Source organism: Nomascus leucogenys, chromosome 5, assembly GCF_006542625.1.
Source record: "Nomascus leucogenys isolate Asia chromosome 5, Asia_NLE_v1, whole genome shotgun sequence".
In the NCBI taxonomy this organism is placed as follows: Eukaryota; Metazoa; Chordata; class Mammalia; order Primates; family Hylobatidae; genus Nomascus; species Nomascus leucogenys.
In genome coordinates this window covers 72,885,164-72,900,387 of record NC_044385.1, presented here as the reverse complement: position 1 = coordinate 72,900,387, position 15,224 = coordinate 72,885,164, and the positions used below count along the sequence as shown (strand labels likewise).

General features: G+C 38.7%; 1 protein-coding gene across 4 annotated transcripts in view; it reads right to left on the bottom strand.

Annotated features, from left to right (window-relative positions):
* The window catches only part of LRCH1 (leucine rich repeats and calponin homology domain containing 1), a 201,558-nt gene that overhangs the window by 56,249 nt on the left and 130,085 nt on the right, over positions 1-15,224 (bottom strand). For all 4 annotated transcript variants that reach the window (XM_030813371.1, XM_030813373.1, XM_030813370.1 and 1 more), the window contains exons 5-9: positions 11,579-11,715; positions 9,624-9,751; positions 8,405-8,468; positions 4,984-5,089; positions 2,876-3,000 (exon numbers count right to left, since the gene is read on the bottom strand). In XM_030813371.1, the coding sequence (XP_030669231.1) occupies positions 2,876-3,000; positions 4,984-5,089; positions 8,405-8,468; positions 9,624-9,751; positions 11,579-11,715 (560 nt within the window). The remainder of the gene's footprint in view (positions 1-2,875; positions 3,001-4,983; positions 5,090-8,404; positions 8,469-9,623; positions 9,752-11,578; positions 11,716-15,224) is intronic.

Here is a 15,224-nt window from a genome sequence, read left to right as displayed (position 1 = left end):
TCACAGTCTAGTTAGTGCCATGTTTTCACACTGTTGTGTTTTTTGTTGGTGATGTCACTTTAAAATGGCCCCAGACGTAGTAATAAAGTGCTGCCTTATGTTCAGAAGCCCAAGGAAGTTGTGATGTGCCTTACAGAGGACAATACGTGTGTTAGACAAGCTTCCTTCAGGCATGAGTTACTGTGCTGTTGGTTGTAATGTTCATCAATCAATATATGTTAAATAAGGTATGGTTGTAATGTTCATCAAAACAATATATATTAAATAATGTATCTTTAAACAGAAATACACACAAACCAAGGTTATGTGTTGATTGGTTGACAAAAATGTTGTGACCAGAGGGTGCAGGAACCCAGCCCTCTATTTCCCCAGTGAGTTAGGGCTCAGTATTGGATAATTCGATATGCACAGTGATGTCACACAACATGACTGCTGTGAATAATGAAAACTGACTGTGGTTGCAAAGGTCCAAGATGCTTATTCAGTAAAGAAAACAGGATTATGCAAAGCATAGAACTCTGTTTTTTTGAGAAGGGGTCTCACTCTTTCACCCAGGCTGGAGTGCGGTGGTGCAGTCATGGCTCACTGAAGACTCATTCTCCCAAGCTCAAGTGATCTTCCCTCCTCAGCGTCCTGAGTAGCTGAGACTCAAGGAGAACACCACCACACCCAGCTAGCTTTTGTTTTTTTGTAGAGATGGAATCTTAGTATGTTGCCCAGGCTGGTCTTGAACTCCTGGGCTCAAGTGATCCTCCTGCCTCAGCCTCCCAAAGTGGGGGATTACAGGTGTGAGTCACTGCGCCAGGCCAAGCACAGGTTGAAAGACTTAAAGTTGATGGATATCAAGCCTAATACGGGCCTGATTTTCAATGCACAATTTTTCTTTAACTTGTTGTAGATATTTATTTTATCATTAACATTTTTCTTTTGACTTTCCAAGAGAAGTATCTTCCAGAAAGCATTTGCCAGGTTGACTTCCACACCCCTATCTGCTCCTCTAGTTTCCACCTACAGGACCCGTTCTGTAGAGCAGCCATTTCCACGAAGTCCTTGAAATCTCTGAATCCAGGGAAATTTGCTTTTCTGAAACGATATGCTTTATTTTTACTAACTGCTTTGTTTCCTCTAGAACTTAAATATGGATATCTTCTTAACACATTCTTCAGGGTTTCCATCTTTACCTTAGATTCTTAACTTAAGATGAATGCTTGATATACTCCAATTTTCACATTTTCATGGAAGAATCGTCCCACAGAGCTGAGAGACAGGGTCTAATCTGGGGAAGCCTTGTAGAACCAGTGGCCTGAGAGGAATGTCATTAGATTTGTACTTTAGAAAAATGTTTGGTTGCAGAATATAAAGTGTGTGTGTGTGTGTGTGTGTGTGTGTACACACATGCATGCATGCACGGGGGTGCAGCATTGGGTAAGAAGTGGAGTGGGTGGGGTGGTGCCTGAAGTAATCAAAGTGAGAAACTATGAGGCTCAAATGAAGCAATGTCAATGGAGACAGGGGACAGAAACAAGGCAATGGGTGTGACCTATTTTAAAACAAGGATGTATGGATTAATGACATTAAATATAGCAAGTAAAGAGTTAGGCAGGGCGCGGTGGCTCACGCCTGTAATCCCAGCACTTTGGGAGGCCGAGGCGGGTGGATCATGAGGTCAGGAGATCGAGACCATCCTGGCTAACAAGGTGAAACCCCATCTCTACCAAAAATACAAAAATTAGCCAGGCGTGGTGGCGGGCACCTGGAGTCCCTGCTACTCGGGAGGCTGAGGCAGGAGAATGGCATGAACCCAGGAGGCAGAGCTTGCAGTGAGCCCAGATTGCGCCACTGCACTCCAGCCTGGGCAACAGAGCGAGACTCCGTCCCAAAAAAAAAAAAAAAAAAAGAGTTAAGGCTCTCTGTGTTTTATCCTTCTATACAGCTTCTGTAATCTGTAAACATATGTCACGTTCATTATTTTTATCTTGAGGCCATAAACATGGCCTGAGCACACCAAGGTCTCCTACAGTGTAAAATTCAGCTGCTTTCCTCTCCATTTCCTTGAAGGTGATGCCCAGAGATGTTAATTTAGGCTGGGTCCAGCCATCAGGACACAATGCTTGGAAAATAAAGATGAGTATTTAGGGATCCCATTTTTGGCTTCATCATAATAACTCAGAAGTTACCTTAAAGCCACAGTGAATCTGAATTTTACAAAAACAGTAATCTTTATGATTCTTGGGCGCCACAACCTGAACCAAAAGGGCTGGCAGAAACATACCAAGCACCTAATCACGTTGTGAAGTGGAAACTTCACTATCTGCCTCAGTAAAGGGCTAGTTTTTCTTTCCTCCCTTTGTTGCTACTAAGATGAAGGTTTTCCTGACAACTCGGCAACTTCATCTGTCCTTTCAATGTCTCAGGGCACCTACAAAAGTTTAGGAATAAGTGTCCTCAGAGAGATCTTTCCAAAAAGGAAAGACATTCATTTCTCAATTTTAAAAGTCTCCACTTTTGTCTTTACACTATAAATATACTCCCAAGAAAAGGATTTACCTAGAACATGTTGAAAAGAATGTGAAACTATTTCAGCTGTTACTGCATGGTAATGGTCACACTAATGAGTTTGCTAATTTGTACGATGCACTGAGTAGTGGAAAGAAAATCAGATCCATAAACAGACAAATGGAGAGGCACACAGGGCAGGGACCAGCTCCTCACATCAGCAAATAGACACGCTGAGCGCTGAGATGTTTGGAAGGCTTCAGGGAGGGTGCAGCAAGCTGGACATTGAAGAGGATGGATTGGCAACCTTGAACTTAAATTGTAAGGTGCCAAACAGAAGGAAATGAGTAAAAAACGTAGTTAATCTTGAAAATCTTGCCTTATAGTTCATAAATTCCGAATGGAGACCATCTGCTCTATCAGTAAACTGGTCTCTTTCTTCTCCTGAGTTGGTGCTGTCACCCAAAAGGGAAGGCTCCGGTTGAAATTCCTGATGAAATTCCCCTATTAGGAAAATATAGAGACAGATGGAAAGCATGATTTCATGAACAGAAGAGCAAAACACAGCTGATCTTCAAATATGATCCAATCACTTCAAGTCTTCTGTGTTCCCTATGAAGAAGGTATATGAAAAACCCAAGTTTTCTCTTCCCTGCAGGGAGAAAAAGATAAAAATAAAATAACCCCAGGAAGCCCCAAACTGAGCTTAAAAAGTCAAGGCCTCTCTGGGCTTAGTTCCCTATGAGAAAAATAAGATTTTCTCTTACCTTTTTAAGGAATAGAGAAAAGAAAGTATAAAAGAGGGCTTTTTGGCCCTCAGTAATATGTGACTATGTATTTCATATTTAAAATCCAACAAATATTGAGCAGCTACTAAATGGTAGGTATTATGCTAAACATTTTAGGGATTAAAAAATCAGCCAAATCTGACTCCTGTCCTTAAGCAGCAAATAATCTCAAGGAATAATATGGGAGGGGAACTAGGCAAGAGCTTAGTATTATACCTCCTACAGTGTATAATATTACTAAGTTTATATGAACTAATAAAGTGGCAGTTATATTTGTATATAAAGCATACAGCTATGTTTTTAGACAACATATGGTTCCCATGATAATCTCAGGTAAACAGAAATGCTAAACTTAAAAACCTAAGTGTAAGAAGTGAAAGCAAACACTAAGGTTTGAGTGAACTTAAACAGCTCTCCTATCACGAATAAGCGCATATTCCAACTATTTATGAGAAGATCTGTATATTAATCCAGTTCTACACTATTCATACATTGTGAAATAGTCTCTGCCACAAATGAGCAAAACTAAATGTATTTTCCTTAAAAGTCATGGGGAAACAGGGGCAATCAAAAAATTGCCATAATGTTACCCAATGAGGGCTTCTAACCAAGATATGAAATGTATTACAAGGATCTTGAAGGTACACAAGATAGAGTGTTTAGTGGTCATTTGATGATTATTAAAGAGGCACAGAATTTTCAAGCTACACTGGACCTTTGGTATTACCTAATCTAATCATCTCATGTACAGGTGAGGGAATCAAGGTCACCCGACTGGGCCAAAGTCAAGTAGCTTCTTGAACACACACCTCAACTGCATTTCCCACCCTCACGTGCAGTGCGATGTGGCCATGGGATGAAGTCTAGCTTATCATTAATGGGCACTCCTTCCAGGCCCAGTCCATAAAAACCTCCCATGAGCAAACCTCTATGCTCTTCTTCGGGTTTAAAACAGATGGACATGAAAGTTTTGGAAGCCCTGTGTTAAAGATGATGGAGGCATGGTACGAAAGGAGCTTGGGTCCTTAAATCAACACTCGGAGGGGAGTTGTCTGCCAGTCACTAACTCCATTTGAACTTAATTTGGACTGTGTTGAGCCACTGAGATTTGGGAATCTTCTATGTTACGGCAGCTAGTTTTCCTAACTAATATATCTATCGTATCGATATTTTCTTTCCAAGAATGGATTTAAAGAATTAGCCGGGCAAGGGGGCAGGTGCCTGTAATCCCAGCTACTCGGGAGGCTGAGGCAGGAGAACCCCTTGAACCCAGGAGGTGGAGGTTGCGGTGAGCCAAGATCCTGCCACTGCACTCCAGCCTGGGCGACAGAGCAAGACTCCGTCTCAAAAAAAAAAAAAAAAAAAAAAAAAAATGAATTTTATCTAAGTCTTCAGAATGAGATTAGTTCTACTATGTACTGTAGTAAGTAGTACTACACACACATCAGCTGTGTGACCAATGGCAAGTTACTTAAACTCTCTGAGCCTTGGTTTTCTCACCTATAAAATGGAGATGATTAGAGTATCCATCTTAGACTTTTAAATTTTAAATGAGATCAAATTCCCAGAAGAACACAGTACCTGGTACATAGGAAATACTTTAGAAAGATTATCACTGCCCTATCTGTGCACAGGTTATTTTAAACATAATATTTGGAACTGAAAAACAAGCACTTTCTCCACATTTTTATTCTCAGACCTTTAACGGGGCTAAGGTGATGGCAAGAGTCCTCCTTTATGATCTGTTCTTCTTCCATGATATTTGACATTGGCACATTGAGGCTAACAGCGTCTTCGTCAGAAGGCTAAAAAGATACAGTGCACTGTTTAACTCAAGAGAAGTGTTATCAATGTAGATAAGGAGAATGCTGTGTAATAAAACAACATCCTGTGATTTTCACAAACATCATATTGAACATAAGTTGCCAGATACAAAGGTCAATTCCACTTATGTAAGTTCAAAAAATGCAAAACTAATCCATGGTATTTAAAATTAGGAAGAGGTTATTCTTGGGGTCGGGGTGGGGCTTTCTGGGGTGCTGGTAAAGTTCTGTTTCTTGAACTGGAAGCTGGTTATACGGGTGTGTTCACATTGTGAAAATTCATGGAGCTAACACTTATGGGCTTCTCTGTGTTTCCTTCTCTCTGTTTTAAGCTGAAATCTTGTCAGGTACTGATACACGATTTGGATGCATGTCCCCTCCAAATCTCATGTTGAAAGGTAATCCCCAATGTTGGAGGTGGGGCCTGGTGGAAGGTGTTTGGGTCTTGGGGGTGGATACCTCAAGAAGGGCCTGTGCAGTTTTTGCTATGCGTTCATGTGAGATCTGGTTGTTTAAAAGTACATGGCACCAGCCAGGCGCGGTGGCTCATGCCTGTAATCCCAGCACTCTGGGAGGCTGAGGCGGCTGATCACAAGGTCAAGAGATAGAGACCATCCTGGCCAACATGGTGAAACCCCATCTCTACTAAAAATACAAAAATTAGCCAGGCATGGTGGCACACATCTATAATCCCAGCTACTCGGGAGGCTGAGGCAGGAGAATCACTTGAACCTGGGAGGCAGAGGTTGCAGTGAGCCAAGATCATTCCACTGCACTCCAGCCTGGCAAGAGAGCAAGACTCTGTCTTAAAAAAACAAAAAAAAGTGCATGGCACCTCCTCCATTGCTCTCCCCCAACCTCGTTGCTTTCCTGCTCCGGCTGTCACCATGTGACAGGAGGCACTCCCTTCACCTTCAACCCTGACTTGAGGCCCTTGCCAGAAGCAGTTGCTGCTCACATGCTCTGTGTACAGCCTGCAGAACTGTGAGCCAACTAAACCTCTTTTCTTTATAAATTACCAACCCTCGGGTATTTCTTTATAGCAACACAAGAATGAACTAATACAGGTGCCTGTTTTATTTCTCTATTTTAGGCTGAGGAAGCTGCATCACATATATAAAAGTGCTAAACAACTGCAGTAGTTAAAAAGAACTGCTCTGTGTGATTTTTGGAATAAAGCTTTGGCTTAATAATTGGATTAGTTCTCTCTGACGGTTTCCTTTCCCACAGTAGCTGATGACATTTATTCAGAAAACCTATGATTCTAAAATATGGAGCCTGGTTTATTTTCCTATGTCTCCATTTTACTGTTGCTACTTAGGGAATAGCTTTCCAAATCTCAAAAATCAGGAACCTCCACAAAACACATTTCAGGAGATTGTGGCTTGCTCCTAAATTCTTGAGGTATGGTTTTCAGAGTCTGTCCTTGTTTACTTTTGGACATATGCACAGATTGTTTAGAAACTGGCAGAAATCAGGCATGCATTTCATTCATTCAACAAGTATTCATAGAGCCCCCACACTTTCCTGTTTATCTTGATAAAAAGATGTTTTTAATCTCTCAGTGACAAATGGTAAATCAATCAATGGCAGCAGCCAAAGAAAAAAACTGAGGTGTGATCCCTGAACCCCACAATGTGATCTAAATGGGAAGTAAGATCACCTGACCATAGATGGTAAAATCTTTGCCAAACCAAGTGAAAATAGAAAGCTGTGTAAGATAATTCAGAACGCTTATCATTCTAAAAAATAAATTTCTTGGAGGTGTACTTAGGAAAGGAGGCTGTAATATAAGACAAGGAAAGGCCAATGGGAAGATATGTGCATTTTATTCTGTTGAATATAATCTTTTCTGTATTCCCTTCTCTTTCTACCCACCTCTCATCTTAAAAATTTAGCAAAATTCCAAAGATATGCATGTAATTAAAAGACACAGAATAAATCCTTGGGCTCCTTTTAGAATGATATTAGCATCCTACTTATGCTTAAGTGAGAACAAAAGGATAATGAAGTTCTTTATGTAATGTTTTATTAATGAGTTTAATTAGCCTTAGAAGAGAGATAAAGCAGAGTCTGTTTAATTTAACAGAAAATATGCTTAGGGTGAGTATTTCTGAAGCAATGGTCCATTTGCAAGGACTTAGGAGTTGAAGAGGATGAATTAAAATACAACTAAAGCAATGTGTTTAGTATCCCCTCTCTCCCACTGAAGCACAGTAAACTATTAATGTGCCTTCCTATGGGTTATTTTCTTTTATTGACACTGGCCTTCTCTGCCTACTAACTCTTCTTCCTTTCAAAATGTTCTATATTAGAAGGATTTTTAAAGATAAAGAATCCCACTTCTTAATATACTGCTATATAGAGTATTTTGTGAAAAATAAATTCAAATACCTTAGCTACCTATTAAAATTCAAAGACTTGAGGAAAATTAGAGAAAGGTTTTTTTCCTGGAGTCATACATAGAAAAAATGTGAGTTTCTTTGATGGGGTAACTGGCCTATTAACTGCAATTTCAAAGAGTATTATAATGTTAACTTAGTAACTACAGAAAGTAACTTCCCTCAAAAAAAGAAGAGCACCTGATACTTTTCCTACCACTCCTTTCTAGATCCCTAAGGCCAAGAAGCTCCATTTAATGATATATTAGTGTTAGATTTTGGGGACTCTAATAGACTACATATGAGATAATAAATCAGTTATCAAAGCATGATTTATAACCACTATAGGAAGCTCTAATGTGTGTGGCCTGTTAGCTTACAAGTAACCAAACTTGTATCCAATTAACTCAACAGAACAGAACACAATCTAAGAGTTTGAGGAAAACAAATATTGTTATAAAAACTATAGCTACTCATAATTGCATTTCCCATGGGTCAACTACTAAAATAAAATGTACAGTTGAGTCCTTAACATTTACGCATATGTATAACAATGTTTTTCTAAATTACTCTATTACTGAAAAATAAGCATATTTATAAAAGTGCTTCGTGGGCACTTGCATACTACTTAGCCATTTTGTAATATTTATTGAGCACTCAATCATATTTTAAATAATGTGTAGGAGAGGAAGAAGATACAGACTCTACTCTCGAGGCATTTACAAAATATTAAAGATGCAGAATAAGTAACAACAGCTAATATTTATATAACACTTTGAGGATTTCAAATCACATGAATATACAAATCACTTTTACAAATATCACATGAATATACAAATGAATCGATGCCCTTTAACAGAACGGAGTTCAATGAACTCCTTTTAAGACTTCTTAAAAATCTGATCACTAACTTTACCTCGGTGGCGGATAATCGCTTATCTCCATTATCACTTCCAACTCCCGAATCAGAATCCTTCTTGCTGAGATAGATGCCATCAATATTGAATTCATTTAAAAAAGATCAAAATCACAAAGTTCACACCAAGAAACATCAATTTATATTCTAATAATAATTTTGCTATGCAAATTTTTACTATTACCATAAGGCAACAAATCAGTCTAGTATTAAAGAATATTAAGACATGGACCTAATGAAAATCAGACAGTAGCACAGTCTAAACACAGGATAAGATAAAATTCTTTGCATTCAGGGTTTCATGGATTTATGCTCTAATCAAGTGGCTTGCTCTTACATGTCAAGGTGTTTCTTAAAAATAGTTACCAATGTTCTTATTTTACCGAATCTAGCATACAAAAAATTAATAAACCACATAACTGCTTTTACCCCTTATGTTATGAATTGTGGTTACTTTCAATAATTCTGTAAATTTTTATCCAGGGATTAAGTACATAAAACGGTGGATACATATTTTAAGCATTATATAAAAGTAACATTAGGGTAGTCCGAAATTTTAAATTTACTTATGTAGCAAAAAGTGAAGGAAAAGATTTCTGCAGTGAAGACTTCTTAAAAAGAACCTGCATTTCTATAACTGTGTTCAGTGTGGGAATGTTGCTTTTTGGAAGCTCAAGGCTTGATTTATGCCACAAGAAGCTCTAGGATGTGTGAAAGGGTTCTAACTTTTCCATTTGAAACAGGAAGTGGCAAAAAAACTACACATACTGCATTTTTAAAAGACCAAAAATAAAGCCTTCATTTTTTTCTTAACATTGTTCTGGAGGCATATTCAACATTAATAATTGCTAAAAAGGCATGTCTGGGCTCAATATAGTTATTTTGATAAGTAAAAAATATTCACATTTGTATTCTAGATCTTATTTATAAGTATACACACATTTACTCAGGAAGAACTGATTATTGATTAGGAGACAGATGATATTTGAGATATACCAAAATATTCTCAATAGCAGCAGTTTTTTCTTTCATATCCCAATAGTTTCTCAACTTCTTGTTTTAAATACGAATTAGGTGAGTAAAGCAAATTGTTTTGTTTTGCTTTGTTTTCTGCAGATACCATGGTGACTTAAAACAAACAGATTTTGAAGTCAGCTACCTGGAGGGCCTTGGCCTAGGCAAATTTTAAACTGGGGCTTTGAATGAGGGCATGACTCACCTGTCTTCCACGTGCTGGTGTAAATGTGGCCTCTCCATGGTGTGGAGATAAAGGGAGTCAGCTGTCTTAATCTGGCATGCTTGTATGCTCAGATACTTAAATATGTGAACTTTGCCCTTTGTGCAAATCTATGAAAAATTAATAGCAATCATATTCATTTTTCAATGACAAAACAAAATGTAAGTATCAAATCATTACTCTGTATATTTCAATTTTCCCAATTTCATTTTAAGTGACACCCTACCAATGTACACTAAATCCATCCTTTCCAAAACATGTAAGAATTTTGGGAATCATTCCCTCCAAATTCTACTTCGAATAGAAAACCATGCTTAAGCAAGTTCCCACTTTTTCTTACATTAAACTATAAAATTCTAACAAAAATGTATTCAAGTATACACAGTATAAAAAGTATAAACTCAGATGACCAGCCTGGTGAAATTCCAGTTACAAAAGATGAGAAAAGCACAATTATTTTCGAGCCCCCAGAAAGCAATTCAGAGCCTAAAAATAATTGTAGATGTAAGAAGCTGTTAAATTATTTAAAAAGAAAATAAACTTCAAAATATTTACATGGTTAAGCATCTGAAAGCATAGCACTTCATTTTTCTCTCATGCAGTTTAATATTTGAGCTGGGGACTTGTCTCTAAATAATCAATAACCATGTTTTAAAGGTGTTTAAATTCCATTTTCCAGCTAACATTCAAATAAGGAATATATGGCTGGGAGCAGTGGCTCACGCCTGTAATCCCAGCACTTTGGGAGGCCAAGGCAGGCAGATCCCTGGGGGTCAGGAATTCGAGAGCAGCCTGGCCAACATGGTGAAACCTCGTCTCTACTAAAAATACAAAAATGATCCAGGTGTGGTGGCAGGTGCCTGTAGTCCCAGCTACTCAGGAGGCTGAGGCAGGAGAATCACTTGATCCTGGGAGGCAGAGGCTGCGGTGAGCTGAGATCGCACCTCTGCACTCCAGCCTGGGCGACAGAGCGAGACTCTGTCTCAAAAAAAAAAAAAAAAAGAAAAAAAGAAAAAAAATCAATCAATATACTCCATGAAAAAAATTCAAATAAAATGATAAATAATAAGACATTTAATTCTGGAGCTGGAATGATTAGCATAGTGAGCCAAGTGCTGGTGAATAGATTTGATACAGCGGAAGACAATTTATTGTTTCTCACATTCACTCAAGGGTTCGCTGTGACTGTTTACAATCAAGTTTTATTGAGCATTATTCTCGTCAGCAGATAATCAGAAAACTGGCCTTTGGAGAGTTGCTTAAGCACTATTGATAGCATTGGGAATCAGAAAACAATACCCCAAAATGAAGGCCTCAGAAGCGAAAGTTTTTCTCTGACCTCTCCTGCCCTCTTGCCTCTTGGTCCCATTCTCCCAAGGAAGGGAGCCTTATAATTTGAATCCCTCTTCCCCAAAGCTGGTCATAGAAACCAGAACCCCTTTAAAACCTCAAAATATTACTTGAACTTTCCCTCTGCCTTTCTGTGTAAAAACTGGCCATAAAGAAATTACCTGACCTCTCTTGTTTGACAGGAGGCCGTAAGACCCCCCATTCCAAAGAGGGTCCTGCCCCACACCCAGAAGGAAGGAACGATCCTCAGAGAGCCCAAGAAGAATCCAGACAGACAGGCCCTGCTGGGTTTCCTCACTCAGTCTATTAACATGAGATCACACTCTTTTTGTCCAATCATATTTCTACATGGCTGCCCACACTTTGTAAGCATAAAAATGGACAATTTCCCCTGTATCTTTGGGTCTTCACTCTGGAGGCTTCCACGTACACGTTAATACATTTTGATGCCTTTTCTCCAATTAATCTGCTGCTTGCCAGTGATTAGTGATTTTCAGCAAACTTTCAGAGGCTGAAGGGGAAATTTTCCCTTGGCTCCTATAACAGCACATCCCATGGGGCACTGGCTTTGCTGCAAGACCCCTCACCTGTGCTGGAGGAGACTGCAGAGGGTTATTCTCAAGTAGTAACACTTGCAGCTGCTTCATCTCTCTGAAACAAATTGGAATCACGAGCACTTTGTTGCAGGAAAAGTCAAACTTTACCAAGGGAAGATCTACTAGTTCTAAAATAATAGAAAAAAGAAAAAAAGAAAGAAAAAACCTTAGAAAGCAATAAGATTAAATGGCTAATCATTCAAAAATTAATGTTCTGCTTCTCAGGAAAAACACAATTGAGTATAATTCAAGGCAAGTTGTACATTAGGAATACATGGTGTGTGTACATAACATTTTACCAGAAGAGGGAAAATCTTTCATTGCGTGCCCCAAAGTTTTAAATTGTTGTTAGTTCTGATAAAAAGTGGAAACACTTGACATTTACAAATCTATTGTTTAAAAATACTTTTTTTTTTCAGCAAAAGAATCATGCAAGCTACATCACACAGGACATGTTTATGTTTTAACTTCAAACTGTTTCCCAGTAGCACTCACTAGCCCATGAGTAATACGTTAATTACAGAATATTCTTATCTAATCAATGTATCTGGGCTGGCATTATCCCAGAACTAGCTACACTAAATATATTCATGAGTTTTTCAACTGCATTTAAAAAAATAAATGTTATCCAATTCAGAATTTTCCGACAGGCCCTGTAATTCTGGTATGATGAGACTTTATTCTACAGCTTTTAAAAAGTCTTCTGTAGCTCCACTCAGAAGACAGAACATTACACTTAGCTTAAAATCCCCACCCAGTGGCACAGTAAACACTAAGTAATTTCAAGCATTCAAAACGACATTGGCAGCTGCTAGGAATAAAGTCAAATATATTCCATAGAGCAGAGAGGCTGGGCCACGCCAGACATCTAGGGTGATGCAGGCAAGCCACTGAGATCTCTGTGTGAGGGGCTATGAAGGGTTCACTCCAGAACGAGGCCTCGGAACTTTTCTTATGGGATCGGTTAAGGGATGGAATATTGTGCTTTAAAACACTCAAGGAGTTCCAAAGTGGAAGAAGGGCAAGAATTAGACAAAGAAGAGTAACTGAAGACACTGACCTGGAGTAAAAATTCACACTATTTCTCCTCTACCCCTACACTGCTCTTCGGTCTTCACTTTAGTCAGCTATGTTATGTCAAGTTCCAGCAGGAAAAGATTCTAGTAACCAGTACCTCTCTCAGAATTCAAGGCACTCTGGGAATGTAAGGGACTGTATTTTTTAAATTGCCCTGAGTAGTTAGTTCATTGCTCAACCCAGCTTGTCTCCCCTCTGGCAGGATGAGGAATTGACCTCAGGCCACACTAGTCCTGGAGGACCCTGGAATCATGAAAGTGAAACAATAGGAAAAGCAAGATCCCCTTTCACCTCACAGCTTGTTTGTAAGATGGTTAAGAATTATGAAGATTCCATGATAAGAGAAACACCTCCTAGCTGTTACCCCTAGCAATATCAACCTATCTCTGAGATGGTTAACTAAAGTTAGGTTAGCAAATCACTGGAAAAATTTAACTGGACTCTGGATCTTTAGCAATTCTTTGCCCCTTAAAATGAAGACTTCAAAGCAAGAATAGAGGGCTAAGTTCATGGAAAACATAGCAGGAGAAAACTTACAGGTAAATAAAATAAGTAAAGGTTTTATAATGACCATTTTCTAGTTCCAGTTTAGAAGACAATTGCCATCATAGTTCAGGAAAATATGAACCAGACAGTTTCACAACAATAAAATGAAGGAGAAAATGATAATTTTGCAACACCAGCCCAGGAAAGGTCAAAAAAAGTGGAGTAGAAAAAGGGAGTAAGAAAAAAAAGAAGAACAAATCCCACTCTCTCTCCCCACTGGTAAGAGGCAATGAATGTTATTTTAATCCTCTGTTCATTCTAGTCCTAGAAAGAATAAAATATGGTCTTCTTATTGCAGTTGTTGTAGTAAAATCACCACAAAATTGATATGAGTAATTAGACCACAATTTTGGGGTTTTTTTTCATCCTCAGATTGAAAGCATATGAGGAGGGGTACCCAAAGAGGAAAAACATGTAAGTAAATAGGGAAAGTCTTTACAGTCACTAACTGAAAGTATTTTCAATGGTCTTTTGTCAACAGAGTTCTCCAGAGGGAAGCAAAAAGGAACTTGATATTCAAGAAGTTATTTTTAAAAAAAAATTTCCAGTAAACTGAAGTTTTAGCTTTGAGTATATTTTTAAGATATCAAAACTGAGAAAACATAATTATGGAATAATTGATCTTTTTAAGGAAAGGAATGCTTTTAAGGTAAGAAAATGAGGAACCAGTGAGAGACAAAAATCTAGATTTTGTGAATATACTTTCTTTTTTTTTTTTTTTTTTTTTTTTTTTTTTGAGAAGGAGTCTCGCTCTTTCACCCAGGCTGGAGTGCAGTGGCGCGATCTCGGCTCACTGCAGGCTCCGCCCCCCGAGGTTCACGCCATTCTCCTGCCTCAGCCTCCCGAGTAGCTGGGACTACAGGCACCCGCCACCTCGCCTGGCTAGTTTTTTTGTATTTTTAGTAGAGACGGGGTTTCACCATGTTAGCCAGGATGGTCTCGACCTCCTGATGTCGTGATCCGCCCGCCTCGGCCTCCCAAAGTGCTGGGATTACAGGCGTGAGCCACCGCGCCCGGCGAATATACTTTCTTTCCACGTTTCCAAACTATGACAGGCAATTGCAAAATGATCAAATTAATTTTTCCTTTTGAAAATGAGAGTTCGATTATTTCTGACATTTTCACAATGATTAACATGAGAGCTTAAGTTTAAATGAAAGTTTTCTTTAACTCATAAAAGGTTGTATGCATATAAATTTGCTGTTAATAAGCTTTCCTTTTGTGCTTGCTTAAATCAAATACAAGTTTTATATATCCAAAAATGAGACTGTACAAGGACAAAATGAAAAATCAATATTTTTAAACCAAGTCATCTCAAGTACTGAAGTAAAAAATGCTGAGTTTCTAATTCTGCTTCTATAAAATGAAAGTCAGTATGAGAAAGGTGAAAGATGGCAAGCGGACTTGAACCTCCCATCTATAAAGCACATTACCTTTTGCAAAGTTCTTTCCCTTTCATGAGCTCCATTTTCTTGCCTTATTATGAAGCATTTCAAGCCAAAGATCAAGATGCAGAGACAGGATAATTAAAATCAGGCATCCATAAATTGTTCCATTAATGTCAGATTAACCAAATGCTGACTGTTTCCAAATACTACAGTTTTGCTTTGAGAAATATTTTTAAATATACGTTTGAAATCGGCTATGTCTAGAGACTTTAAACAAAAACGGTGGAAATCAATGTGATCTCTGAAAACCAGAGTAGGCTTTGGAGAAAGCATTCAGGGTTCTAGGGCTCATCTGTTCATTCCTGATCCAGGTCCAAGCCCAAACACCAAATGCAGATCCACTACCCCCTATGAGGCTGCTTTCATGCTCTAAATGGCAGGCAATTTCTGAATAAATAGATATATCTTCCTTGAACTCAACACACTACCAGACAGACATACTATGGAAGCGCATGGCTGCAAAGCAGGCCTGTCTGAGGTCTTGGTGTTCATGCTGGGTGGTTGGGAGCCACGTCTCAATGCTGAGGTTCTGCTGCCACCACTGGTGAAACTTACCAAGACCACCA